The 26,540-nt window shown below is 45.8% G+C and overlaps 1 protein-coding gene across 1 annotated transcript in view; it reads right to left on the minus strand.

Moving 5' to 3' along the window:
* Positions 1-989: 989 nt before the first annotated feature.
* Positions 990-26,540, minus strand: part of LOC147424890 (uncharacterized) — a 46,666-nt gene continuing 21,115 nt past the window's right edge. Inside the window, exons 2-4 of the mRNA XM_086500573.1 lie at positions 4,383-4,728; positions 2,320-2,639; positions 990-2,145 (exon numbers count right to left, since the gene is read on the minus strand). Coding sequence (XP_086356699.1) covers positions 1,440-2,145; positions 2,320-2,639; positions 4,383-4,728 — 1,372 coding nt within the window. The 3' untranslated portion in view covers positions 990-1,439. The remainder of the gene's footprint in view (positions 2,146-2,319; positions 2,640-4,382; positions 4,729-26,540) is intronic.

Consider the following 26,540-nt stretch of genomic DNA (forward strand, 5'->3'; position numbering starts at 1 on the left):
AAGATATTTTGCATTAATGGGGTGAAGGTATCAAAGGTATTTGTCAACCCAAAGGACACTATAGTCATCTTGTAATGGCCGTACCTAGACTTTGAAGGCTGTTTTTGGGTCTTCTTCTTTTACCCTTACCTTGTAATATCTTTCTTGGTATTTTTGGCTAATTTAAGCTTAGCTAACCATTGCATGACTACTTTGTTTTCTTTTGCTAGAAGACTAGGCAGGGTTTAGGGTTTACTCAAGTAGATGCTTAAGTAAAACATGGAGCGTCTAATCAACCGTTTCACTTGAGTAAGCTTAAATTCCTCCATGTTTTACTTAAGCAGAAACCAAAGGTGTCCCTTTTTTAATAACATGGAGGAATTCCTTTAAAGGAGTAGAAGATGGGAAAGAGAGACACACTTTGGAGGAAGTCACTTTCTCAAGAAACATTTTTGGATGTCAGTTTTCAAAGACAAAGTTTGTTTCAAAGCCAAAAAAAAAAAAAGACATGATGATGGTACATGAAGGCACAAGGAGAGCTTCACCAATGAGGATTAGTGAACTTCCAAGGAGTTTTATAAGAGGAGGTCATAGTCAAGCAAGTACTTTAGGTTTGGTTGTAGCTAACTATGCTCCGTTGTGGACAGTAAGTAGTGTGCTTTGGTTAACACTTATCAATAAAGCCTTGTAAGGAAGGATAAGGTAGAAAAAAGGCTCATACCCACTAGAGCATGGCTATGAAGTGTATGAGATGCTTTAATTTCAAAAAGGAGTACCCTTGATAGTTTTTGGCATCCAAATTGCTTTTGAACTTGAATGCAAAGTATAAACAAGCTTTGTTTTCAAGGCTATAATAAATTGCATACTCAAACTTGAAAGTTATTTATCTCCAAGAACAGTTAAGCTTTGGCCTTTTAAATGTGCAAGCATGACATCTGATGCTAATTGCTTTAACTTTATTTAAGTTTAATTATCCTTCCACGTTACAAGATAATGTTTTAAAAATTTTTGTTAAAGTGAGACATTGTTTACAATCTTGTATTTGAATGTCTATGAATATCCTCTTTTGGTGCCTGCTCTTGGGCACATTTCTCCCAAAGCCAAATGCACCTCAAGCCAAGTTATGAGATTTAAGACATAAGCTCAACTGTGACAATGCCAATATTCCCATGAAACTTGACTAGTTTTGAAAGCCAAAGATCATGAAGGAGGTGTGTACCTAGGGTCTGGTCCAAATATTGAAGATGCTTGCTAGTAATAAGGTTAAACATTCTTTCTGTTTGCTCCTTTTGTCAGTGTGTGTGTGTGTGTTGTATGGCAATGAATTGCATTGCATCAAAAATTGGGGTTGTTTGCAAAATTGTGGTTAAGAAGGAAAATGTGGCTTATCAATGAGATATAGCTACAGGTGAAGTTGAGAAATGGTGTCCAGATTTTGTTGCACCTCTCCATTGATTTGTTTAGCTTTTCCACCAGTTAGATGAGGATGAGGGGCCAGAGAGGGGTTCCAAAGAGTCGAAAACATCGCTAGGGAAGCTGACAAGAACGCTGTCTGGTGAGCAAGAACTGGAGTCTGTGACCTCTTCTTTGATGTTGATGATGTTGCAGCAATCGGGCTGAACCGGCAGGCTGGGCTCATCTGGGTAGAGCAAAGGAAGCTTGTCCCATTGGCTAATGGCAAATGGAGGCAAGTCGCAGAGACCGCCCAAGCCAGGGCTGTCCGGCCGCCCACCAGCCGAGATGGTCGACGCCGTAGTGGGTGCAGTGGAGCACGCCGAGCTATCGTAGTGCAGCTGCATGTTAAGGAAAACATCCAAGTGCTCATCAGGATGTGTAGGGGGCACATTCACATTCAAGCCATATAGCTCATGTGGAGGCTTGAAATCATCTGGACCTTCACCTGCATTGTTATTGTTATGATTATGATCCAGGCTACCTGCTGTCAACAAATGGGGATCTTGTACCATTGTCACATTGCAGCTCTGCATGAGCATAGAGTGTGGTTGAGTAAGAACATTAGAGGAAGCCATCATGTCATGCATACAGCTATCCTCTGCGGACCCGGTTAGAAGCATATGCATGTCACGGTTCTCTGCAACGATACTATCAAACCCAGTTCGGAAAGACTCTCTCCGAGATCGTGGCCTTCTGTTTTTTGCAACAGATCTGCATGAAATCAGAAATGAATCAGGGTATAAAACGTGCATTGAAATGGTGAACAACCCCATTTTCAGTACAATGCACATAAGCCAACTTCTAATCTTTATCTGTCTCTGACTTGCATGTAAAAGGCATCAATGTGTTGGATCAAAAACACACTGCATTCTTTTGAGCACTAACCTAGCATTCTTGGAGGCAGGAAGAGCATTGGATTCTTGAATTTTTGCACTTGAATTGTCAGAGGAGTCCATGAAGGCGGCAACTGACTCATTTGGTACAAGATCCTGTAGCTTCACCATAAATACATCCTCAGCTGCATTAAGGGATGGTGGTTTACACACCATGTTGTACCCACCTCCAGGATGCCTCAACCTCCTCAAATCACCCACTGGCTGCCCTCTTATAAACAGCCCACCTTCACCTTCAACTTCATCTAATGCTTGCATGAACCCACCACCTGAGTGCATTGCATTACCCCCAGACCGAGTAGGACTTTGCATCTGCAAAAAACAGCTTTCGTTCTTCAAGCCCTATATATTGACGGATGTGCATAGAAAATTTCATCATGGTATATACTCACAAAAACCTTATGGGACACTGCATGCAACATGCATCTCTGCTCTGCTTCACGTGGAGTGATCAAAACAAAAAAAGTGTCCCTAACTAGGGAATTTGCAAATCTGAAGCGAAGAAAAAACGCTACAGTGCCAGCAACTGATGTACTATTTCTCATCACATAGCCACAGGCATTTGCACAGGCCCCTGAATACTCCATGATGTTACTCTTCACAGCATGATCCAGATTTCAAAGCACTAATATTCTTCATGAAGTGACTGCTCTCACAAGTCACTCACAATCCAAAACAAGACTCCATAGTCTTTCTGAGATTGTGTTGTAGTCATTGGAGGCATGATTGTATGGATCAACAAAACCTTCACACCAAAAGCTCTATGACAACTAAGCATGTGCCTCTTTGTGCTGCTATATGATCAGCTGCATCTGATCACCACAAGTACACTCCACACCCCCAGGTTCATTTCCAACGAAGCATAAACTCAAGTGTCTGCCTGACCACATTCTACTTACATACATATAAACAATCGCAGTACTGTCTGCTGAATCTATGTACAAGCATAGCCTGGCTTCTTACGCTTACTCCATTTCACTTACATATGAGGTCCCATCTGCCACTAATGACATGAGAGTGTATTCTAGCCAGTTTGACAAAATAAAGGTGTTTTGAGTTTGAGAGACATTACAGAGATGTCACATACCGCGACCATGTGCACACTACAAACACCCGCATGACAGGTCATCAGTTTTTGCATAACAGAAGAGCATAAAGATGCATCTAGCAAAGTTTATCCATTTTCTGAAAAAGATATGTAATCTGCATTTTTGCATATAGCTTTGATTTACATTTCCCGATTTCCACATATCCAACATCTCTATGTAACTTGCCAAACGCATAACTGTAAATTTCCCTTACCTGTCCATATAATGTCATACAAATCATCCAAAGCCTCTGCATTAAAAGATTAATACGCTTTCTGTCGATTATTCCCATAAAATCGCAAGTGTCACGCTTTGCCATACCAGAACAAAGATTTTCTACACCTTGAAGTTTGGACACTCTCACCAAACCCTATCTGAAGGTAGGTCTTCTCTGTTGTGCCATGCCATCTGTGTTTTCTTGAAGATGGCAATAAATCCCCTTGCTGGCCAAGTAGAACTGATAGAGAGCTGGAAATTCATTTATACTTGCAGGCTTTTTGGCGTTTCACATAAAGAAGAGAGGTCTATGCTTCCAAGTGAAAGCACACAAATGAAAGAATAACCTTTTGCTCTTTAGAAGGGATACAAAACAAGCATGTCATGATACCCACTTGCTTCAAGGTACAAGATTGCCTTACTTGCATCTAATAAGCCGTTGATTTGGTGTTAAATCTTGTTAATAGCACCAACCCTCACAATTTGTAGTTAAGGGATCAAAGCTAATCAACCCTCACAATTTGTAGTTCAGGGGATCTTCAGTCTAGCCTACGTAAATCACCCTACTAAAAAACTTCAATGAAATAGATACGTATTTTCTATCACAATCTCACAAAATTGAAGAAACACTAAAAGTATATACATTGATATTCACACAGAGAGAATTGTCTATGGAAATACTCCAATACATATTTTTGTGCACCCATCCACCTTGCCAATGATGACCAGAAAATGGAAAAGAAAAACATACCTGGAACGCAGCGAATTCGTTGAAGCAGTGCGTTTTGCCAAGAGGGTCAAGGATGCTGTCATGGAGGAGGGGGTCCGTATGGGAGAGGAAATGGGCAAAATGGGGTCCTTCATTTGGTTTACAAGATGACGATGATGATGGTGACCCTGATGCACTGGCACCTGCTGCTGCTCCAGGCCGCTGCAGTGCTCGCAACAGCCTCTTCTGCCTTGTGCTCCAGAAATTCTTCACGTCATTGTCGGTTCGCCCTGGTAGATATGAGGCAATCTTGGCCCATTTGTTCCCCAGTTTTGCCTGCATCTCCACCACTAGCCTCTCTTCCTCCGGAGAGAACTTGCACCCACTTCTGCCACCAAAACACACACTCTCTTCCTCGGTTAAACCAAGTTTCAATTATTCCACTTTTATAACACTGTGTGTGTTTGTGTGTGTGGGGGTGTGCACGGGAAAGAAACAAAGAATGATATCTCAAAGAGGCCAATGTGGCCTATGAGACCAGAACATTACATACAATGAAAATGAATCTCTCATCTAAGGAGAGAAGAAAAACTAGCCTAAAGTTAAAAAGGACGAGAAAGTTGCTTATCTATAAATATATCATTGTCCAAAATATACATGATATCATTGAGAATGTCTCTCAGGGCATGGTAAGATGCATATCTGCATGATTGTGATGCATTGGCATCTTCCTCTTCTTGAGCTCAATAATACCTCTGATCAGGTCTATGATGCGGGTGTCTGGGTCTTCTCGTAGGTGGCTGAGTGCCACTAATCTATCAAGCATGACACCTCTAGAAGATGCAGCCTCTTGATGTTGTGTCCCTACTGTCACAAACTGCTGACGTGTCAAAGCCCTGAAGAAGGGAGTCAACTTGCAGATGCCGGCCGAGGGGCCTAAACCCTAAGAAGAACAAGTAACAGAAGAAGAAGTCCTACCAACTTACAAGGACCCCGTTCGATGGGGCCCCAAGTGACATAAAGAATTAAAATAAAGCAGGATCCACACACAGGAAAAACTGATGACATGGCAGATTTCCGAAAACTGCGCTGGGATGATGACGTGGCAGCTGTACGGGTTTTCGTAAATTACGCTGGCATTTGGACCAAAAGCTTTTGAGTTTGAAGGCTTTTTACTGTAAACTGCTTTTGGGGCCTAGGCCTTTAAATATGAGGTTAGGGCTCATTCTCTAGCATGCTTCCTGGAGAAGGTGCAGAGTCTAGAGTACCGGCTTGTACTGTGTTGATGCAATATAAAGAAATACCGAAAGGGGTGCCAAGGTTTGGGGCCAATACTCTCTGGGGTGGAATTCTGCCACTCCGTGTCGCGTGTCGTCTCTCTTTCAGTTCAGTTGTTATTGAAGTGCCAAAAGTCTGTTCAGTCTGTTCTTTTCTATTGGCACATGGTGCCCATCTTGTGACAGTGGTATCAGAGCATCGGGCATGTGCTTTTCTGAAAGCATACCTGTCCCACAAAAGAGCAGACAGAGCAAAGCAGAGACTTCTGAAATTTATTCGAGGTATCTTCGCCTATCTTTGCCCTCCAATCCGGACTCATTAGCCACTCCCACCCTTACTTCAACGCGCATCGGGCGCGCTCCCGTCTTCACCGATCATGTCTTACAGGGCATAAGCCATTAAGATCACTTACAAGAGAAGGATCCAAGATTTGTTTCGAGCTGCTGTTTTTTCTCAGAGGCAGTGCCATACAGATGTGGATAGCCACCAAGCAGCATACTCCAAGGACTTGGCAAGCTTTCAAGAAAATTTTTTTGCCCGAAGTTATATGATTTCTGACATCTTTCTTCAGAGTGCAGCTTCTGGCAGAGTGGGGTATCTTGAAATGCTTGCCATGGAAACCCTAGCAGATTATAACTTGAAATTTCTCGACATCTCTCAGTAGATGTCTCTTCACGAGCAGACTACCTCGGAGGTTCGGTGCGATTACTATCTTGGGACTACCGTCACCGCCAGGGGAACATTGTATGTCCAAGAGCTGATGGACCATGCTATGCTCGGCTACGACCTTATGGAAGGAATCTAACCCTAATTTTTGGTGCAGGTTTCAAGATGGAAAGTCAGTCGACTTTTCGAGCTCGATTGATGTCGAGATTGCTTTTTAAGTTTGAAATCTGTTTGAGAACTTGTTTGGTGATCCTGTTTGGAATTTGTTTGAAACGGATGGTATCTGTTTTGAACCTGTCTTGGTGCCGATTTGAATTGTTTGACTCTGGTTTTAATACTGGTTTCAATGATTGGTGATTTTACTCCCGGGTGGAGTAGTGAGAAATGATGTTTGAGAATGCTTGTTCATACTCATGGCCCGGACCCTTGTGGTTATTTGCGGGGGGAGTATTGAATGATTGAAAAATGCTGGTTGTTGTTACTCATGGCCCGAACCTACATGGTTATTTACGGGGAGAGTATTGTTGTTGTTACTCATGGCCCAGACCTGCATGGTTATTTACGTGGGGAATATTAAGAAGTCTGAGTAGTGATTACTCTCAGCACCTCCAAACGACGCAGGCTGCGGTCTGGGGGGCGTTTGGTTGTAAAAGGCCTCTATATATCATGGCCCGGACCTTTTTAGGTTATTTGCAGGAGGAGTGATGAGGGAGTCGTTGAACAGCTCATGGCCCGGACCTGGATGGTTATTTGCGGAGGGAGTGTTCATCGGCGACTTTATGTTTCTATGTCTTGTAACATGCATATGTAAGCATTTGTGTTGCAATGTGATGTGCCAGCTACTTAATATTCCTAATTGGATGAGATTGCCTGGGTATGTAATTTTAGTGTATCAAGACACCCGTGGAAGATCAGTACGGTTTGGGTGTGACGGCTAATTTTACTACGCCAGAATATCAAGAGTTCCGATCTGGACGAAAGGAGAAGCTAACTCCTTAATCAAAACAGTCGAAAGGAGAAGCTAACTCCTTGATCAAAAGAGACGAAAGGAGAAGCTAACTCCTTAACAAAAAGAGCAAACTGATTGTCCCTCAGAATGTCCCTCGGAATTTTTTTTGAGCTAACTCGAGTTGTTTTGCAGATATGCTGTAATCGCGAACGATTACTCTCTTTCAAGAAGGGGAGATGTCACAAACTGATGACGTGTCAAAGCCCTAAAGAAGGGAGTCAACTTGCAGATGCCGGCCGAGGGGCCTAAACCCTAAGAAGAACAAGTAACAGAAGAAGAAGTCCTACCAACTTACAGGGACCTCGTCTGATGGGGCCCCAAGTGTCATAAAGAATTAAAATAAAGCAGGATCCACACACAGAGGAAAAACTGATGACGTGACAGATTTCCAAAAATTGCACTGGCATGATGACGTGGCAGGCTGAACGGATTTCCGCGTTTTGCGCTGGCTGAAGACGTGGCAGCTGTACGGATTTCCGTAAATTATGCTGGCAGCTTTTTGGCTTTGCTTTTGGACCAGAAGCTTTTGAGTTTGAAGGCTTTTTACTGTAAACTGCTTTTGGGGCCTAGGGCCTTTAAATATGAGGTTAGGACTCATTCTCTGGCATGCTTCCTGGAGAAGGTGCAGAGTCTGCAGTATCGGCTTGTACTGTGTTGATGCAATATAAAGAAATACAGGAAGGGACTTCCTTCTCGGACCATGCACCAATGCTCCTCACAGTGGCAAACAGGCAGAGGAGAGGGAGCACGATGCTTCGCATCCCAGAGAGGGTCTTGCTGGACTCTGCACTCAGAGAGCGAGTAGAGGCTCTCTAGACAGAGAGCTTGGACACGCAGGATTCTACTGCTGACAGAGTGGCCTCAGGACTAGCTCAGATTAGTCGTTTCTTTCTCCAAGAGTCTTTGGCTCGTCGGGCTGCAGCGAGAGAGGAGGAGCAGCGTCTCAGATGGGGCATTGCTTCGTTGCAGAGGATGCAGGAGCAGCATCCAGACAGTCCTTGGTTGGAGGAGCAGCTACAGTAGGCTCGCCAGGAGCTTGTTAGCACAGAGGAGCGGCGACATGAGTTTGCTTTCCATCGACAGGCATCTCAGTGGACATAGGTGGGCGACAGAGTGACTGGTGCTTTCTTCGAGGCAGCGGGACCTCGGTATTCGCATGCCAAGGTCAGTCAGTTGAGGAGGCCCGACGGGTCAGCTGCTTTTGAGCCCGAGGATATGTGTGCAGTTGCTACTGACTTTTACCGTGAGTTATTGTCTACAGAGCCTCAGTCAGAGCGTCAAGATGCATGCAGGGAGAAGGTGTGGGCACAGATGCCTTGCCTTATGATTGAGGAGATGCGTCAGAGGCTTGAGCTGCCACTTCAGCTTGAGGAGGTGCACACGGCTCTTAGTGCCCTCCCCCATGGTAGCTGTCCAGGTGAGGATGGGTTGACTCCCAGTTTTTTCTTGGAGTACTGGGACTTGCTTGGCCCAGATCTTTGTAGTGCTTTTCAGTACATCTTGTACACAGGAGTGATGCCTAACAGCATGAGTGAGGGCTTGATCTACCTCATTCCCAAGGAGGGTGGCTCCTTGGATGAGATTCGACAGTGACGCCCCATCACCGTCCTCAACTCAGCCTACAAAATTCTTGCCAAGGCTCTGAGTTGAGGATCCAGCCACTTCTAGAGAGCCTTATACATGGGACTCAGACAGGTTTTGTCAAGGAACGCAGTATCCTTGACAACATCTTTACTTTTTGGGAGGCTTCTACCCTAGCGCGACTCCATGGTGAGGACCTGGTGATTCTTCTTCTCGATTTTGAGAAGGCATAGGACAGAGTGGACTGGGACTTTCTAGAGGGTACTCTACGCAGGATGGGCTTCTCAGATGCTTGGATCAGAGGGGTGTCAGCTTTGTACAGACAGACTCACAGTCAGGTACTTTTGGCAGGAGGTAGAGGTGATCGCTTCATGCTCACACGTTCAATCAGACATGGCTATTCTCTTGCCCCCTTCCTCTTTCTGTTCTATGCGGAGGCGATGAGTAGGTTTTTGGTGTCGCAGCATGTTGGTCTACGGGGCTTAGCACTCTCTATTCGGGGAGACGAGCTACTGGACGCTGAGTTTGCCGACGACTCAGTCTTGTACTTAGATGGCCAGGAGGCCAAACTTCACAGGTGTGAGCAGGCTCTGGAGACCTTCTGTTGTGCATCTGGTGCACTGATCAACTGGAGAAAGACAGTGGCTTTCTCGGTTGGTAGTGCTCCTGTGCCCGATTAGATGCAAAGAGAGGGTTTTAGGTGGATTCCCCCAGGGACTGCAGTTCGGTACTTGGGCTGTCAGGTTGGTTTGGACTTGTCTCCCGAGCAGCAGATTGCTCCTCTCCTCCTGTCTATCAGGAGGAAGTTGTTACACTGGAGTTCAGCACGACATTCTTTGGCTGGCAGAGTAGTAGTGGCCAACCAGGTGTTGTTGGCGACTATGTGGTACATCACTTCTTGCTGGATCTTCTCAAGTTCTTGTATCAGCAAGGTAGAGAGGCTGATCGGGAACTTCCTTTGGTCAGGACATGACACTGAGATAGCCCGAGCCAAAGTGGCTTGGCAGGTCATCTCTCTTCCTTGTTCACAGGGAGGGCCTGGGATCATTGACCCAGCATAGCAGAGCAGAGCCCTTCTTGGGAAGTTCATCGTCAGAGGACTTCTTCCAGGTGAGGAGCCCTGGAAGGAGTTCTTGCTACAGCGGCTTCGTGCTAGGGTGCCTCAGGCTGGAGGCCCCCTTCGACCAGATGGATCTTCACAGAGATGCACAAAGTTGGTTTGAGCAGGAGACTGGAGGACCGCTTCGCTGTGAGTTTGCTTCGATCTTGGGAGCACTTGCGGCGAGGCCTGGAGCAGCGACAGCCTACTTGTACGGAGGAGCGCCTACGACAGCCCCTTGTTTGGAACCCCATGGTTAGAACTCAGAGAGGCCACTTGGTTGGTAGTCGGCCTCATGTTTCTTGGGGTCCCATGGCAACGGGTCCAGCGCGCTCTTTAGGTGATTGGTAGAGTTTTCAGGCTTGTCAGAGGAGGTGCAGGGTTTCGAGCTACAGGGCAAGAGAGGGGTGCAGAGCATGTGCGAGGACATCTCAGAGGCAGTTCCAGCTGAGTGGCTCACAGCTCTCGAGCCAGTAGCACCCAGGTGGATGGGAGCCTTCACACGATTGGAGGTTCTCATCTCAGTCCGAGCCTGCTCAGAGACTGTTCCATCCTTCTTCTTCGAGCTACAGGGTGAGGGACGCTTACAACGAGTTGCAGTAGAGGCCCCGCAGGTGGCAGAGTGCTGTTTTCAGAGGATCCGAGTGGTGGGCATCTGTGGAAGGACTTGTGTCATCGATCCTAACCCAGCAGCTGTTGAGACTGGACACTAGAGACTGTGGGCTTGGGAGTGCTGTCCACTGGCACGAGTACAATGGGATCCTAGAGAGTGGCTTTGGAGGGACCCTTTCTCTTCTGCAGACCACCCAGGTGTCCCGTTCTTTCAGTACACTGTTCGACTGGGACGTCACATACTAGTAGCACAGAGAGAGGCCCGCCCCGCTGCAACACCTCATTGGCAGGAGGAGGGTCTCACAGCTGAGTTCTTGGCAGCCTTCTGGGAGAGGTTGTGGAACTCCAGACAGCCGAGGCGAGTCACCTTGTTTCAGTGGTTGGTCGCACACAGAGCTACAACAGTTGGGAGCTGGCTAGTGCATAGTGGTCTCTCGGCCGCATGTGCAGCTTGTGACCATCTTGTGGAGAGTCAGAGTCACTGTCTTTGGGACTGTCCTTTGGCACAACAGGTGTGGCTTCGAGTTCTTCGGCTGATGCCTGCTCTTTCCATGGCTCGACAGTACACTTGGGGAGCAGTGGCTTGGTCCACCCTCACGGGCCCGGCACTTCAGTTTGAGCTATCTTCCACCAGCTGGATGATAGTGATGCAGGAGGGGCGACCTACACTCCAGCCTGCCACAGAGCTTACTCCACAGGAGTGATGCAGTGAGAGAGAGGAGTGTTGGGAGCTCATCAGTGGCCTGACACTCTGGTTCATTTGGTGGGCCCGTTGCTTCCGCATCTTTGAGACTCGCCCTGTGCCACCAGCAGAGACTGTTCGCGATCTTTGGCTAGAGCTGATCCACACTCTCAGAGGACAGCTCGAGAGACTACAGGGCGGTTCCGACCGCATGCGGGAGCGCAGAGAGGCTTTCCTTCGACTATGGCGTCCTGGGCCTTTCTACACCATGGTCCAGGGTGTACTCCGATGGCACTACCGACCACCTGTGTGGCTTTTCCCTCCCCCCATTTCTTGATTTAGCCTCATTGTACATATGCTGGTTTTTCATTGGGAGAGTCTCCCCATCATGGTTGCTGTAGCCCTCTCTAGAAGAGGTGGTTGTAGCCCTATGGGCAGTTTCATTAACTAATAGAAGAATCTTTTTCTTGGAAAAAAAAAAAGAAATACCGAAAGGGGCGCCAAGGTTTGGGGCCAATACTCTCTGGGGTGGAATTCTGCCACTCCGTGTCACGTGTCGTCTCTCTCTTTCAGTTCAATTGTTATTGAAGTGCCAAAAGTCTGTTCAGTCTGTTCTTTTCTATTGGCACGTGGTGCCCATCTTGTGACACCTGCTGATGTTGATGAAGCTCGAGTGGTCTCAACAGCAGTACTCACACTTGGTCCTGTGGGATGAAAAAGTCAGTAGTCGTGCTATACGTGGATGGCCTGGCAGGTGAGGTCTCCTCTCCCGTAGAATGGCTGTCTAGTGTCTCTGAAGTTCAAAGGGAAAGAACCCCAAAGATCTTTGATCCTCAAACTGCAGGTTCCACCACTACATCGAACATCTGCAAATGAAATGCTCCTCTTTCTCTAGCTCTCTCACAGAGAGCTAGCATATCCGGTCCTTTACCTCTACCTCCCAATCGGATAAAGTATGCAGCACCACCCACACATCCAAGTGCACTAGATCTACCTTCTCGGCTGAATTTGCTGAGAGTGGGGTGCCAGGGTTGGTTTTTATAGCCACGGGAGGCTAGCAGGAATAGGGTAAGTGGGGGTGCCTTGCTTTTCGGTGGGCGGGCAGGCTGGTGGGGTTGGGGGGGAGGGGTAAGTGGGGGACTGTGCAGAAATAGCCAGATGCGGGGACGCCTCCTTTGTGTGCTTTCTTAATCAGAGGGCTAGGGGGGTTTTCTAGCATTCTTGCAATTGTAGATATAGAGAACCCTCTTTTTGGCAGTTGTACCTTCCGAAGATCAATATAAAAGAAATACCAAACAGGGAGCAAGGGTTTGGGCACCAGAGCATCTGGGAGTGGAACTCCGCTAGTTCATGTCTATTGTGTGGAATCTCTCTCTCTCTCTCTCTCTCTCTCTCTCTCTCTCTCTCTCTCTCTCTCTCTCTCTCTCTCTCTCTCTCCATAGTATTTTTATTTTGTTTTGTTATGTTGTTATTGTTGTTATTTTTGTTACTCTGACTTTGTATCAGATCCACCACATTGTAACTTTCTGGTCTCATAGGTCGCTTTGGCCTTTTGAAGACGTTAATATAACATATCATTTCTCTCTCTCTCTCTCTCTCTCTCTCTCTCTCTCTCTCTCTCTCTCTCTCTCTCTCTAGGGTCATGAGTTATGAGGATCAGAGATGTCTTGGGCTATATCTACTTGAGTTACACAGATATAGAGACACTTTACTGGGGAGAGCTAGAGAGAGACAGTCCCGGAGATGGATTACAGATTTCTTTTCACTAGATATGGGACAGCCAGAGGAGCAGCCATCATTGTAGAGCTCGGCCCACACTCATTCGACCACTACCGGCACTCTCATCGACCGAGCACTAGAGCTACGGAGATCCAGACAGCCGCGATTGAGGAGAGGGGCTACACAACATCGACGAAGACTACAACAGAGGATTCGAGCCATACTCTCTCGACATCCACAGTGCAGATGAGGATGGATTCTAGTAGTAGTGGTATTTTTGTTCTAGTCTTTTTGTACCCAGACATGGTATCAGATTCACAATTTTGTAACAGTTTGGTCTCATAGGTCATTTTGGCCTTTTGAAGATGTTAATATAACATTTCATTTCATTTCATTTCTCTCTCTCTCAGTTTCAATTGTGTTGAAGTGTTAGAGTCTGTTCCAATTCTGATCTTTTTAGTTGGCACGTGGTACCATTTGGTTATAGTGGTATCAGTACCACGGCAAGGCGGACTTTCACATCATGAAGTTAGCACACTGTGATGAACACTTGGGAATGCCTTGGCATCATCGAAATGATGCGACTATTCATATCTGCAATAGAACCATTACTTCGAACCCGAATAGCAAGGCAATTGTCCTTCGACTTACGGAAACTAACCCTACTTGCTTTTGCTATTGTATATAGACACTTTTTGATCCCTGTCTGAGAATACTGTGTGGGAATTGTTTCAAATAGATTATATTTGCTATGAGCTTATTTTGGTGCTGATTAAACTTGTTTGATTCTGGTTGCAATGTTGTTTTCAATGCTGCTCGATGAACCTCCAAGCGGTGCAGACTACGGTTTGGGATCATTTAGTTGTAAATGGAGGCCTCTGAACAGCGTAGATTGTGGTCTGGGGATCGTTTAGTTGTACTTGGAACCTCTAGACAGGACACTACAATTAAGGAATCGTTTAGTTATAAATAAGACTCTCTAAACGATGCAAGTTGCGGTCTGGGGATCGTTAAGTTCTATTTGGATGTCTTTATGTTCTGTGATTGCATATGTGCATCTATGTCATTTCCATCTCGTCTTGTGAAGCATTTGATTCTGGTGTATAACCATTACAATTTGGATGAGATAGACTGGGTATCTGGTATGAGTGCATACAGACATGCATGAGAGACCAACCTCTTGCTAAGCTGGTATATGAAGAGTTCTCATGAGGATATGATGGCTGGATAGAAATTTAATTGTGGAACTGTATGGTATAATGCATGCAAGAGAATGTGCTGTGGTCATTGGCATGTATGCATGAAGGCAGCGTCTCCTAAAGAATCAGATTGAATTTTGCAGGTGTAATCGTCTCCATTACTCTTTCTTTACGAGAGGGCATGTCACAAAAGTGAGAACGTGGTGACTCACTGAAGAGAGGACCATAAAAAAAGCTCGCAAGTGATGATGTGACAAAGCTCGCAAGTACTGACGTGGCAAAGCTTGCACAAGGGCAAGTTGCTTTTGGGTGCCAGCTTTTTGTATATGATGCTTTTCAGGCCGAGGGACGAGGCTTCTGGCATCCTTGCATTCGTAGTTTGCAAAGAGTCCTCCTCTTGAAAGTTGTACCTTCTGAAGATCAAAGATAAAAGAATATCACAAGGGGCACCAAGGTAAAGAATTAAAAGCTGTGATCTAGAGCTGGAGACCCAGAAAAAGGGGAGCAAATTCATAATGAGATTTCAAGGCATGGGTCTATGATTGAAGCAATCAGCATGGGAAAGCACAGTCACGATGACTTTTTGAGGCAGGATCCAAATAAAGTAACAGAAGCAGAGACTATAGAGCCTGTAGTAACAGAAGCAGCAACTAGAGAGCCTGTAGCAACATGATCAATGAGTCAGAGCCAGCAAGAGGAGGGCCACGAAGAGCAGCTGGCCAAGAGCAGGTTTGCAAGAGGAGCAGTGAATGCAAAACAGGAGCATTGATTCTGTATTTGTACAAGCGTTCATCGGAGCAGCAACGCAGGAGGAAGCAGAGCAACCAAGCAGGAGTGTTAGATTGTGAAATTGTAGGGATGCACATTCAAGCAGTAGCGCAGGAAGAAGTAGAGCAACAACCAAGCAGGAGCGCTGATCCTAAACTGTACAAGTGTCATGTTGGGAAGGTGTGATATTGGAAAAGTTGGTTTTTGAGCGATGGTGTAGTGGAGAGAAAGCAGACAGGTGCAACGGCAGCATGCTGGGCCGCCGTCAAGTTTAGAATGCGATGGGAGGTCAGCTAACCTCAAGAGACATTAGAGGAGGAGAAATCTGGGATCAAAGGGGAAGAGTGAGGAGCGTAGCCATACGCATAAGAGTAAAAGGCAGCGCCATTCTGGGCTGCATAGGAAAGACCTGCAGTTAATGATTAATCCCAAGGACACAACCCTCGGATTAAGAGGAGATTGGAGGTGGGTACGCAAGAGACATATGATGGTTGCTCAATGGAGGAAGATGGGATCAGAAAAGTCGAACAACGGTGCTGGGCAAAGTGGTTTGCCTTTCCACCTCATCATCCAACATATATTAGTATGGCTGCCCCTACGATAGCTCTAGGGCCAGCTGTGCTGTGTTTATAAAGCAGCGTGTTGGGGCAGCAATCAAGTTCGGAACACGATGGGAGATGAGATAACCTCAAGAGACATTAGAGGAGGAAAAAGATAGGATCAAAAGGGAAGAGTGAGGGGTATAGCCATATGCATAATTGTAAAAGGCTGTGCCATTCTAGGTCGCATGGGAAGATCTGCAGTTAACGATAAGTCCCAAGGACACAACCCTCGGATCAGGAAGAGATTGAAGGCGGGTCTTCAAGAGACACATGATGGGTGCTCTGTGGAGGAAGACGGGATGATCAAAAGAGTCGAATGGTGGTGCTGGGCATAGTGGTTTTCCTCTCCACCTTATCGTCCAACATCTACTGGTATGAATGCCCCTGCAACAGCTCCAGGGCAAGCTGTGCTGTGTTTGGAATTCTTGGAAAGCCTCCCTATCATGGGGTGACTCAATAGCAGCCATGGAGTTTTCGCAGCACCACTGGCAGAGGAATATTGGTTTGTGATGTGTTCATTAGATGTTGCTTTTCTCACAATGTATAGCAGCTATGATGAGGGCCATCTTTCTTTGCCACCTTTGTGCAATGACAAATTGGCAAGACACTGCGGCCGTATTCCAAGGACAACTGACTCACCGAGAAAAGAAATTAGGTCCTGCACATAGTTAGTGCAAAGAAGAATGATGTGTGCATTGTCGAGAAGTTTGTCACAAGTTGGTGACATGGCGCGCTGGCAAGTTGGGGAAATGGCCGAGAGGGCAAGGGATTAGAGTTTTTTAAAGAAAGAACTTGCAGATATGGACGAGAGGCCTAAAGGGGTTAGGGTTTTAAAAACATAACGCAACCAACTTATGGAGCACCAATTGTCAAATGCAACAGAATTGAAATAGTGACAAGATCTAGACTTTACACTTCCACAAATCTTCACTTTTTTTCTTGCTTCAATGTGTGTTACTTAGCACAAATGATGGTTCCTTTTAGAGAGATAATGAGAGAGGGGTAGACATGTAGAGAGAGAGAGAGAGAGAGAGAGAGAGAGAGAGAGAGATGATATGATATGATATGATATATTAACGTCTTCAAAAGGCTCAAATGACCTATGAGACCAGCTGATACAAAGTGGTGAAACTAGTACAATGTCTGAATACAAAAGTACAAATGTACTGAATGCAAAAAATAAAAATGAGAAGTGAGTAGTGACAGTGAAAATGAAGTGTAGAGTAAGTTCTCAATGACACTCCGGATGTCGTGCTAGGATGTCCCTGATCCTCTGCTGAAGTCTCCGTCTATGGAGTGTGCTCCTGTGTCTCCGTCATGGTCGCCTCGATCTCCCAAGCTCAATCGCCCTGTCAATGAGGGTGCCTCTGGTATGCACGCGGGCACAACTCTGCGCTGGTGGCTGCTCTCCTGGCTTTCCCGATCCAAAGAAATCTGTGATCGGTCTCTTGACTGTCGTGTCCCAACCAACCCTTTCAAGGGCCTCCCACACCGCTGCCGATGTGGTATTTGCTTTTGATTGCATAAATGGAATGTACACACATGCAATACCTCAATGCAGACTCTGCTCACTCGATGGGGAATGTCGCAGCGGTAACTCTTCAAGATGAAGCTCCTCCCGGACTGATTTGATGCACCTGTGGATCCGTCTGTATGAGGGGTTGCTGATGGCCACCAAGGGGTAAATCTGGGGCTGATTTGCACTCCCGATGTGACTGGAAACAAAGGGCTGAAAGCTGGCTGCAAAAACGCAGCCGATTTGTCACGTAAAGCAAGGCAGAAAACGTAGATGATGATGGAGCAAAAGATGGGAAGCAATGGGAGCACTCGATGCAGCAAGGGAATGGCCAAGAAGAGGCTCAATGGGCTGCCGAAATACCGGGCTGCAGTAGGGAGGCTAGCGTTAGTAGATCCACGACGTCTTAGGTGAGGAAACGGGCTGAAAACTGAAAACACTGGGCTGAATTGCTGATCTGGCGAGGATGTGCTCGTGAGGGTGAGCCAAAATGCCAGACAGCTGATTTGCAAAAACACTGGGACTGAGTGCTAGAGCTGGCTCATCTACTGTGATTTGATAGCACTAGGGTCGATCTGGTAAAAACACTGGCCGATTTGCCTCCAAAGCGTTGGGGCTAATCTGGAGAAAAAACTCTAGGACAGGTCTGCCGTTGGTGCTAGCTGCAACTGATGCAAATCGATGGCTCAAGCTGCTCCCTTCATAGGTGAGTTTTTCCAGTTATAAACTCCTTAAGGCTTAGGTGGGACAAAATCTCTGTAAAAATTTTATAAAATAAATCATTAAAATGATTTATTATTAAGTTTGACTAGGACTAAGTTTCTGGGTGAAACTATTGCACATCTGCCCACACGGGAATCTGATTGATGCGGGAAATGCTCATTGGATTCCTCTAACCTAAAACTACATGCATGTCATGCCCGAAGCACACTGTAATGTAACAACATCTGTCAAAACGCTTGTACAAACCATTTATGCAAAAGGGTTCCAAAATTGAAAAACCTAATCTAATGAACTCGTCCGAACATGCAGGTCCTGCAAATAGGGTCACATAATTGCCAATATTGATCCTCCTAGGATTCTCGACACTCCTATCTAGAGATAGGTGCAAAATTGGCTTTGAAAGTTGATGAAGCATGTCCACGTAGCACACAGAGCCATGTGCACGTGACACCGGCGAGGGGCCTAAAACCGTAAAAAGTCAGAGCACAAAGGCTGAGGCAGATTTTCGTAAAATGCGTTGGCTGCAACGTGGCACTGTTGTACAGATTTCCGTGTTTTGCGTTGGCTGTAAGGCAAGACAAGTTTTCGCATGCTTTTTAGTGCAGATGATTTTAGTGTCAAGAGCTTGTAGAATTGATGCTTTTGGTGCTCTGCTCTTGGGCATCCGTTGTACTGTTTATAAGTGCCCTAGGGCCAGTCTTCAGAAAGCATCTAGACGTAGAGTCTTGGAGAGAGCTTGACCCTTGGGGAGTTGCATCTTTGAGAAGCAATACCGGAAGGGGCACCAATCATTGAGGCCAGTGTCTCTTGGCTCGGAACTCCGGCTTGCCTTGTCAACTCTCTCTCTCTCTCTCTCTCTCTCTCTCTCTGAGGGCGTGAAGGACTGTTGAGGGCGGGTTGCTCTTTGCGCGCGTGAAGGACTACTGCTGCCCCTGCTCTTTGCGCGCATGATGGACACCATGGCGGGCTGCTGATGCCCCTGCTCTTTGCGCGCGAGAAGGAGACCATGGCGGGCTGCTGATACCGCCCTGACGCTCACGCTCACACTGCCTGAGGCTCGCGCTCACATTGCCCTGAGGCTCGTGCTGCACGTCTGTCCCGCGCAGTCCTACGCGTAGCACGTCAAGCTGTTCTACGCGTAGCAAGGCCAAGAGTCGCCCTAGCTGTTCTACGCGTAGGAAGTCAAGATCCCCTATGTTTAAGTTTATTTCAATTTTAAGCCCTAAGGTAAATTTTAAGTCTAAAGAGATTTTAAGCCTTCTCTTTGCGTCCAATTTAAAGCGATTTAAGGCCTTAAGGTAAACTGGTTAAGTTTGCCATACTCTCAGTCCCTCACCCTAGTACCCTAGTACCCTATCCCAGATTTGGGGCTCGCGTTCGATGGACCCGCCTACCGAAGGGGAAGGGCCGGGTGTAGATAGCTACACCACCCCAAAAAAAGCAACGGCTACTTTCAAACCGAGAAACAAAGATACTGTACTATCACCAGGATCCTTACGCGTTGGGAAAACCTCCAGGATACATGATGAGCTACTGATGGAGAAGGTCCAGGTGATGCTCAAATCAGAGCTAAACTATATGAGGGATGACATCAGGAAGGAAATGCACGCGAACGCTGAGAGCTACAAGAACTCCATGTATGGAGACATGATGAGAGAACTAAGGAGAGAGATCTGAGGGATACAGAATGAGGAAATTCAGATCGTGAAAACGGAATTACGAAACCTAATCAAGGCCGAAGTAAATGTAACAGAATGCGTTATGCAAAAGAAACTCGATGAGGCAGTAGCAAGTTTTGAAGCATGGAGAACAAATATGGAAAAGCACATGGAGGAAAAAGATGCAATAATCGAGGAGCTAAAAGGAGAACTTGTGGCTTGCAAATCTGCAACTAAGGAGAAGGGAGACGACCAACCTTCGGTGCTGAAGGAGCTCGAGGACATGAAGGATCAGATGAAAGCTCTACGGGAAGGAGATGAACAGAAATCGAAAACAGCATCTTCATGGGCGGAACGTCTTGTTAAAACACAAGAAAAGGTTGATGAAGCAGAGAAATGGATTGAGGATGCGAAGAAAGGGAAGGCCCAAATGCCTGAGACCACACCTACTTCCACCATTATTAATATGACCATTGAGGAAGAGCAGAAAAGGAAGACTCGGGCTCTGCATGTGCGGGTCACAGGAGTCAAGGACAAAGAGAATGTAGATGAAGAGGTGAGGGAACTGCTACAATGCATGGGCATCATAGAGCCTACTCACACAAGTGCATGGAGAGTGGGCAAGAAAGGAGTCGATGAGAAGGGAAACGTAAAGGATAGGGCACTTATTCTCCGCTTCCCGAATATAGAAATAAGGAAAGAATTTCTAAAGAAGAGGCCAACTCTTAAGAAAACCGGTATTTTCCTGGGAGATGACCTTACATTGGCACAAGTGGCACACATGCAAGAGTTGATGCCAGAGATCAGGGCATCAAGAGAAAAGGGGAAAATCGCCTTTTATAGAGGAGGGAAAGTAGTGGTTCTCGAAAAGCGCTCATCATGACGGTGCGAGACCTATGGGGCGACGCTCCGGATAGAGGCGTGGAATTGTAATGGATCATATAGGCTAGATGTAGGTGCCTTTGAAGACAGCTTTAGGGACAGAGACATAGTTTTCTACTCAGAGACACACCAGATACCGGGACAGCTTATGCCACATGTGAAGGGGTATTTATGGGAAACAGCTGGTCGACCAGACAAGAGATCTCTACGAGGTAGCCGGGGTTCAGGAGGAGTAGCAGTCTTATTTAAAGAGGAGCTGAAACCACTACTACAGATTATCAGGAAAGATGAACAAGCAAGGTATATGTGGATGAGAATGAGAGCCGAGACAGGTAGATTTCTATATATCGCTATATGCTACTTCCCTCCAAGTACATCAGTCTACTCCTCACCTAAAGGACAGTCCCCTTTCTCCATATTGAATAATGACATATGGGAGTTCTCTAGAGATGGCGACATCGTTCTCTTAGGAGACTTTAATGCCAGAACGGCCAACTCTCAAGCAGTATTCTATGATACTTCTGAGGAAATTCTCAGAGAAGTGGATTTATCACAGGAGGGGCTTACCAGAAACTCACAGGATAAAGAACACACTGAATATGGGAGACATCTCATGGAGACGGCAACTACACATGGTTTGGCCATACTTAATGGTCTAGAGAATTTCCCTTTATTTGGGGGATTCACATGCTTCCCGCACAGGCATGGGGCCAGCACAGTGGATTATGTCATGACTTCACCAAGCTTTATTTCTAGTATCGAGGACTTTAAGGTGGGACCCAGACCGGTTGGGATTGCAGTGGATCATGCTCTCTTGACCTTATCAATCTCCTTCCAATAGAATGCCTCTCAAGTACAAAGGAAGAAGACGCACACAAGATATACTTTCACACCAGAGACTGATTCAGTCTATGTGAAACAGATCTATAATAGGATGTGGGCAGCCGAGCCAGTATATACTGTAGAGGAGATTACTTCTCAGCTAAGAGAGATACTACATGGAGCAGCACAAGAGGCATACCCACATACTCAGCCTGATCAGAAGAGAGGATCTGGGAACATGCCTCAAAACAGTTGGTACGACGAGGAATGCAGAGAGACGAGAACCCAGGTCCAGAAAGAGCTTACACTTGGGACCATCACATATAAGCAGTCTCGGATTGCTCTTCGGCGTATAGTACATTGCAAGAAAAGGGCATTTTTAGCCAAACTGGAGAAGGATTTATATCAGCTCTTCTTGAGTCAGGACTCACATGAGGCCTGGCGTTTATTTCACGAGCACTCATCGCCTCCGACAATTACTTCTCCTGAGATTTGGGGTCAATATGTAACATCATTATATATGGTATCTGAACAGCCTCCATTACCAGATCCGCTAGGGCCATGCCCTGCTACTAGTACTTTCTTTACTACGGAAATGGTGGAAAAAGCCATTGATAAGATGAAGACAAGAAGAGCATATGATCATGAGGGTCTAGTAGCAGAACATCTGATCCATGCAAGGGATCTACTTTCAGAAGTCCTTGCTCGTCTGTTTAATCGGGTCATGTGTGAAGGATTACCTGAATCTTGGAAATTATCTACTATCGTACCTATTTTCAAGTCAGGGGATCCTATGATACCCGGGAACTACCGTACCATTATGGTGGGTCACACATTGACCCGACTGTACGCATCCATTCTGGAACAAAAATTGAGTAGATGGGCAGAGAAGGAAGGCATAAGGGCAACAGGACAAGCTGGATTCACGAGGGGTTATTCCACTCTAGATCATATTCTTACGCTCAGAGCCATTATTGAGGAAGGAAGAGCAAGCGGGAGAAGGATGTATTGTTGCTTTGTGGATTTTCGGAAAGCTTTTGATACGGTACCAAGGGCCAGATTGATGCGCAGAATGCAAGAGTTAGGGGTCCCCAAAGAGATTATCTTGGGGATCATGGCCTTATATGGGTCAGTAACTGTTTATGTACGTACTCCAGAAGGGGATTCCGACATTGTTCATTCCACCGTTGGAGTAAAGCAGGGATGCCCACTGTCCCCTACTTTATTTGGTATGTATATAGATGAGGTATCAGATTACATTGATAGAGAGGGTGACAGAGGTGCTCAACTTGCAGGGTCATGGATCCCTTTGTTGTTGTATGCAGATGATATTGTATTGATAGCAGAATCACCAAATGGAATGCAGAGGCAGTTAGATGCATTACATAAATTCGCGGAGGACAGCGGACTGTCGGTGAATTTGGGTAAAACCAAAGTTATGGTGTTTAACACCACACCACAGTGGGTTAAGAGATCGGCACCTACATTTGCATATGGCCAGGATACAGTAGAGTACACAGATGCATACAAATACCTTGGTGTGGTATTTACAGGACCGAAGTTTACTCTTAAGAAAGCAGCAGAGCTAGATTGTCCAGAGCCTCTACGGCCTTGGGAGGGTTGGAGAGGATGTGTTCACAAGTGCAGTTTCAGAAACTACGAACAAAACTTTGGCTCTTTGATATTGTGGTGGCTTCGGCTATGCTTTATGGGGTCCAGATTTGGGGACCATCTGTGGATCAGGATAATTGGAAGCCAATGGAGAGACCGTTGGTATCTATGATTTCCCGAATGATTAGAGCCAAGGCCTCCGTACCACATGCGATTATCCGAGCGGAACTAGCTGCCCCTCCGATAAAAATTGAAGCTCTTACCAGATCAGTGTCCTTTATAGATGGTTTGTGGGATACAAATAATTGCCGATATACTAGATTGGCCCTCGAATCCTCTCGACAGTTAGCAATGAAAGGAGATACATCATGCTGGTATGTGCAACTGTCTTCGTGGTTTCAGAGACACGGGTTCAGTATGGAAAGATTACCCACCTACCAATACTCTCTTGAGGCTCCATCACTGGCAATCACACGAACGGAGATTAATAAAATCATCCGCCAGGATCTTATACAGTTGGACACTAAGAGGACATGGGTAGACCCCACACAAGAATTAGGCACGAAGATGGCCGACTACAAAGGAAACTTCCTACAGCTATCTGAAGATGGTTTTGTGATTCGCCCGAACTACATGGATACCCACCTGTCTCATGGTTTGAGATGTGCTATTGGTCAGATTCGTACATCCTCACACCAACTGGAAATTGAATTTGGTAGATTTAGGGGAAACCTGAGAGCAGAATTTGCAAGTTATGCGGAATGGAGCCGGAGACAGAATTACACTACATATGCCATTGCACCGTATACTATGAGATACATGGGCGTTTCCATTGCCTATTTAAAGAAGGCTTTGGACCTCTAGATAGAGTCATGCAATACCAAGATCAAAGGTGCTTAGGCCTGTACCTACTGGAACTACATCGGCACAGGGATAATCTAATGAGAAGACAAAGAGCACTACAACCTCAGAGGCAGATCACAGATTTCTTCGGATCGAGAGAAGCACGAATGGAAGGAGAAACAAGAGGCCAGCAGCGAGCACAAAGGAGTACCCACATTCATACCAAAGGCACCCTCATTGACAGGGTGACTAAGCTTAGGAAATCGAGACAACCACGACCGAGATGCAGAAGCACACTTCACCGGAGGAGACTACAACAAAGGATTAGAAGCATTCTAGCCAGACACCCAGAATGCTCCTAGGAAGTTTATCTAATACTTTGTATTTAGTTTTTCGCATTTATTTTCACACTCTCACACTTTTCAGACATTGTACCAGATTCACCACTTTTGTATCAGTTTGGTCTCATAGGTCACTTCGGCCTTTTGAAGACGTTAATATAACATTTCATTTCTTGGGATAGTTTCCTACGACATTAAAATTCTCTTCTCCTCCTCCTCCTCTCTCTCTCTCTCTCTCTCTCTCTCTCTCTCTCTCTCTCTCTCTCTCTCTCTCTCTCTCTCTCTCTCTCTCTCTCTAGCCACAGATAGAGCTACATTAAATATGCCACTGCCCAGTATACTATGAGATACGAGGCCGCTTTCACTATCCCTTCAAAGAGGGTTTTGGGCCACTTTCTAGAGTCATGAGATACCAGGATGAGAGATGCCTCGGATTATACTTACTGGAGATTTGCAAACACAGAGAGGACCTCTTGAAGAGGGGCACAATGAGAGAGATCCAACGACAGCGGAAGATTACAGATTTCTTTCAGTCACAGACAGAGGAGTTCGAGCAGCCCCCACAACATAACAACACCAGAGGCACCAGAGGCATACTGCTTGATCGGGCGATAGAGTTGGGACGGTCCCGTCACCCACGGATGAGAGGGCCCTCTCGATATCGAGGTAGATTGCGACAGAGGATCCATACCATACTGGCGCGACATAGGAGCCGTCCTGGATACTGATGTATATGTATATGATGCCTCGACTGTCAGAGTGCTCCATTGTATCGGCTCACCCTTTGTATCAGCTTTCACCCCACCCCTACCCACTATTTTCTTTTCAGTTCTTTGTACTTTTTGTACCCAGACCTCGTATTAGATTCACCACATGTAACCTTTTGGTCTCATAGGTCATTTTGGCCTTTTGAAGACGTTAAAATTACATTTCATTTCTCTCTCTCTCTCTCTCTCTCTCTCTCTCTCTCTCTCTCTCTCTCTCTCTCTCTCTCTATTCAAGTTTAGTTATTTGCAGATTTCATTTGTGTGTTGCTATTGATTTCTTGCTTGGAGTGTCCAAACTTGTATCAAAGCTCTTAACAATTCTTCTTATACGGAGGATCTGATCCTTTCTATGGCACACATGGATTCTTGCGGAGAATAAAATAGAGACGACACCCCTCTGACTGTTGGTCTGTGGAAAAGCTAAATTTCAACATGGAAATAGAAGAAACCCAAGGAGATTTTGGCAACTTTCTGGCAGGGAATCTTGACAAAGCCGTACAAACGTCAACCGCGTTGACACATGTATCAAAAGATTAATCAAGCACTCCAAGGACCCAAAATATGTGAATCACCTGAAGAACTACCCGCTTGACGAGATTCACTCTAGATGGCAAGAGGCGGTCGATTCTCCTCCTCTCAAGTCGATAATGAAGCAAAAAGAAAAGTCGTGTGTCGAAAAGCAAAAACTGTACTCGTAGAAAGAGTTTGACAAAGCTCTTGAAAAGAAAAGAAACTAGTTAATGAAAAGCTTAAAGAACTCTCTGAAGAAGCTTATTTGGGCAAGAAATCGACTTTGGAGGTGGTAAGTAGATCCAAGAAGTGTGTTCGTTTCGAGGACAACCCAAATTTTTCTTCGTCTTCAAAGAGTTCCGATGGTTCGTCGTACTCTAGTTCCATCGAGGATGAGAAAAAGCGGAATAAGCAGAGAAAAAGAAAGAAGCAAATCCTTGAAAAAGTCTAGAAAGCAAAAATCTCGTCCAATTCAAAGGGCAAGTAGCCATACAGGTAGAGGAGCTCAAGGACTTGCTACAGATGCGACCGGCTCGCGAATCAAAGCCCAAAACAGGGAAATACAGCCTGCTATGTATTTTTACAGGTTTAGGGTTTTGGCCCTAAACAGTCCCTAATACCCAGGAGGTCCACGGATGCGAGGGGACTGTTGTGCGGTGATCTGGCGCATTTTCAGGGCAAAAAACAGAGAATTCAGCGTGTTGTAGATTGTCACCAGGTTTTGTATAGTGTCCGTATGCGCAAGGAAAGTCACTTATTGCCTGGGGATACTGTCTGTGAAGCGTCCTAGTACAGTTATGCTGACGAAATCGGGCCAGAACGGATCATTTTAAGCCTGGATTATGTCGGACAGCTCGTAGGAAATCGCAGGTTTTATTCCCTCTTTGAATACAATAAAGAAATACCGAAAGGGGCGCCAACCTTTCGGGCCAACGGGTGTTGGCGATTGCTTGGTAGCGCTCTAGCTTCCAAGCCATGTGTGTTTGAAGTGTCAATTCCCGTTGCGGTTTTTATTTGCAAAGTTTCTCTGTGTCCTAAAGTCTGAAGTAAAGTTTCGGGTGAGAGCCAAAGTCTACCGCCCTACAGGCCGGTTTCACTGGGGCTAGCACATCATATGTACACACGGGTCCAGTGCAATAGAAGTGTACATTGCTTAATAAGTGTTAAAGGTATAATGCTCACTTCTATGATTGAAAGAAATGACAGAAGTATGAAGGTTTCAATGAATCATTTGTATCTATGTTTCATGACCTTTTTTTTTTTTCGGAGAAAAAGATCCTTCTATTAGTTAATGAAACAGCCCATAGGGCTA

The sequence above is a fragment of the Adiantum capillus-veneris genome, chromosome 25 (genome assembly GCF_014529385.1).
Source record: "Adiantum capillus-veneris isolate H3 chromosome 25, ASM1452938v2, whole genome shotgun sequence".
NCBI lineage: Eukaryota > Viridiplantae > Streptophyta > Polypodiopsida > Polypodiales > Pteridaceae > Adiantum > Adiantum capillus-veneris.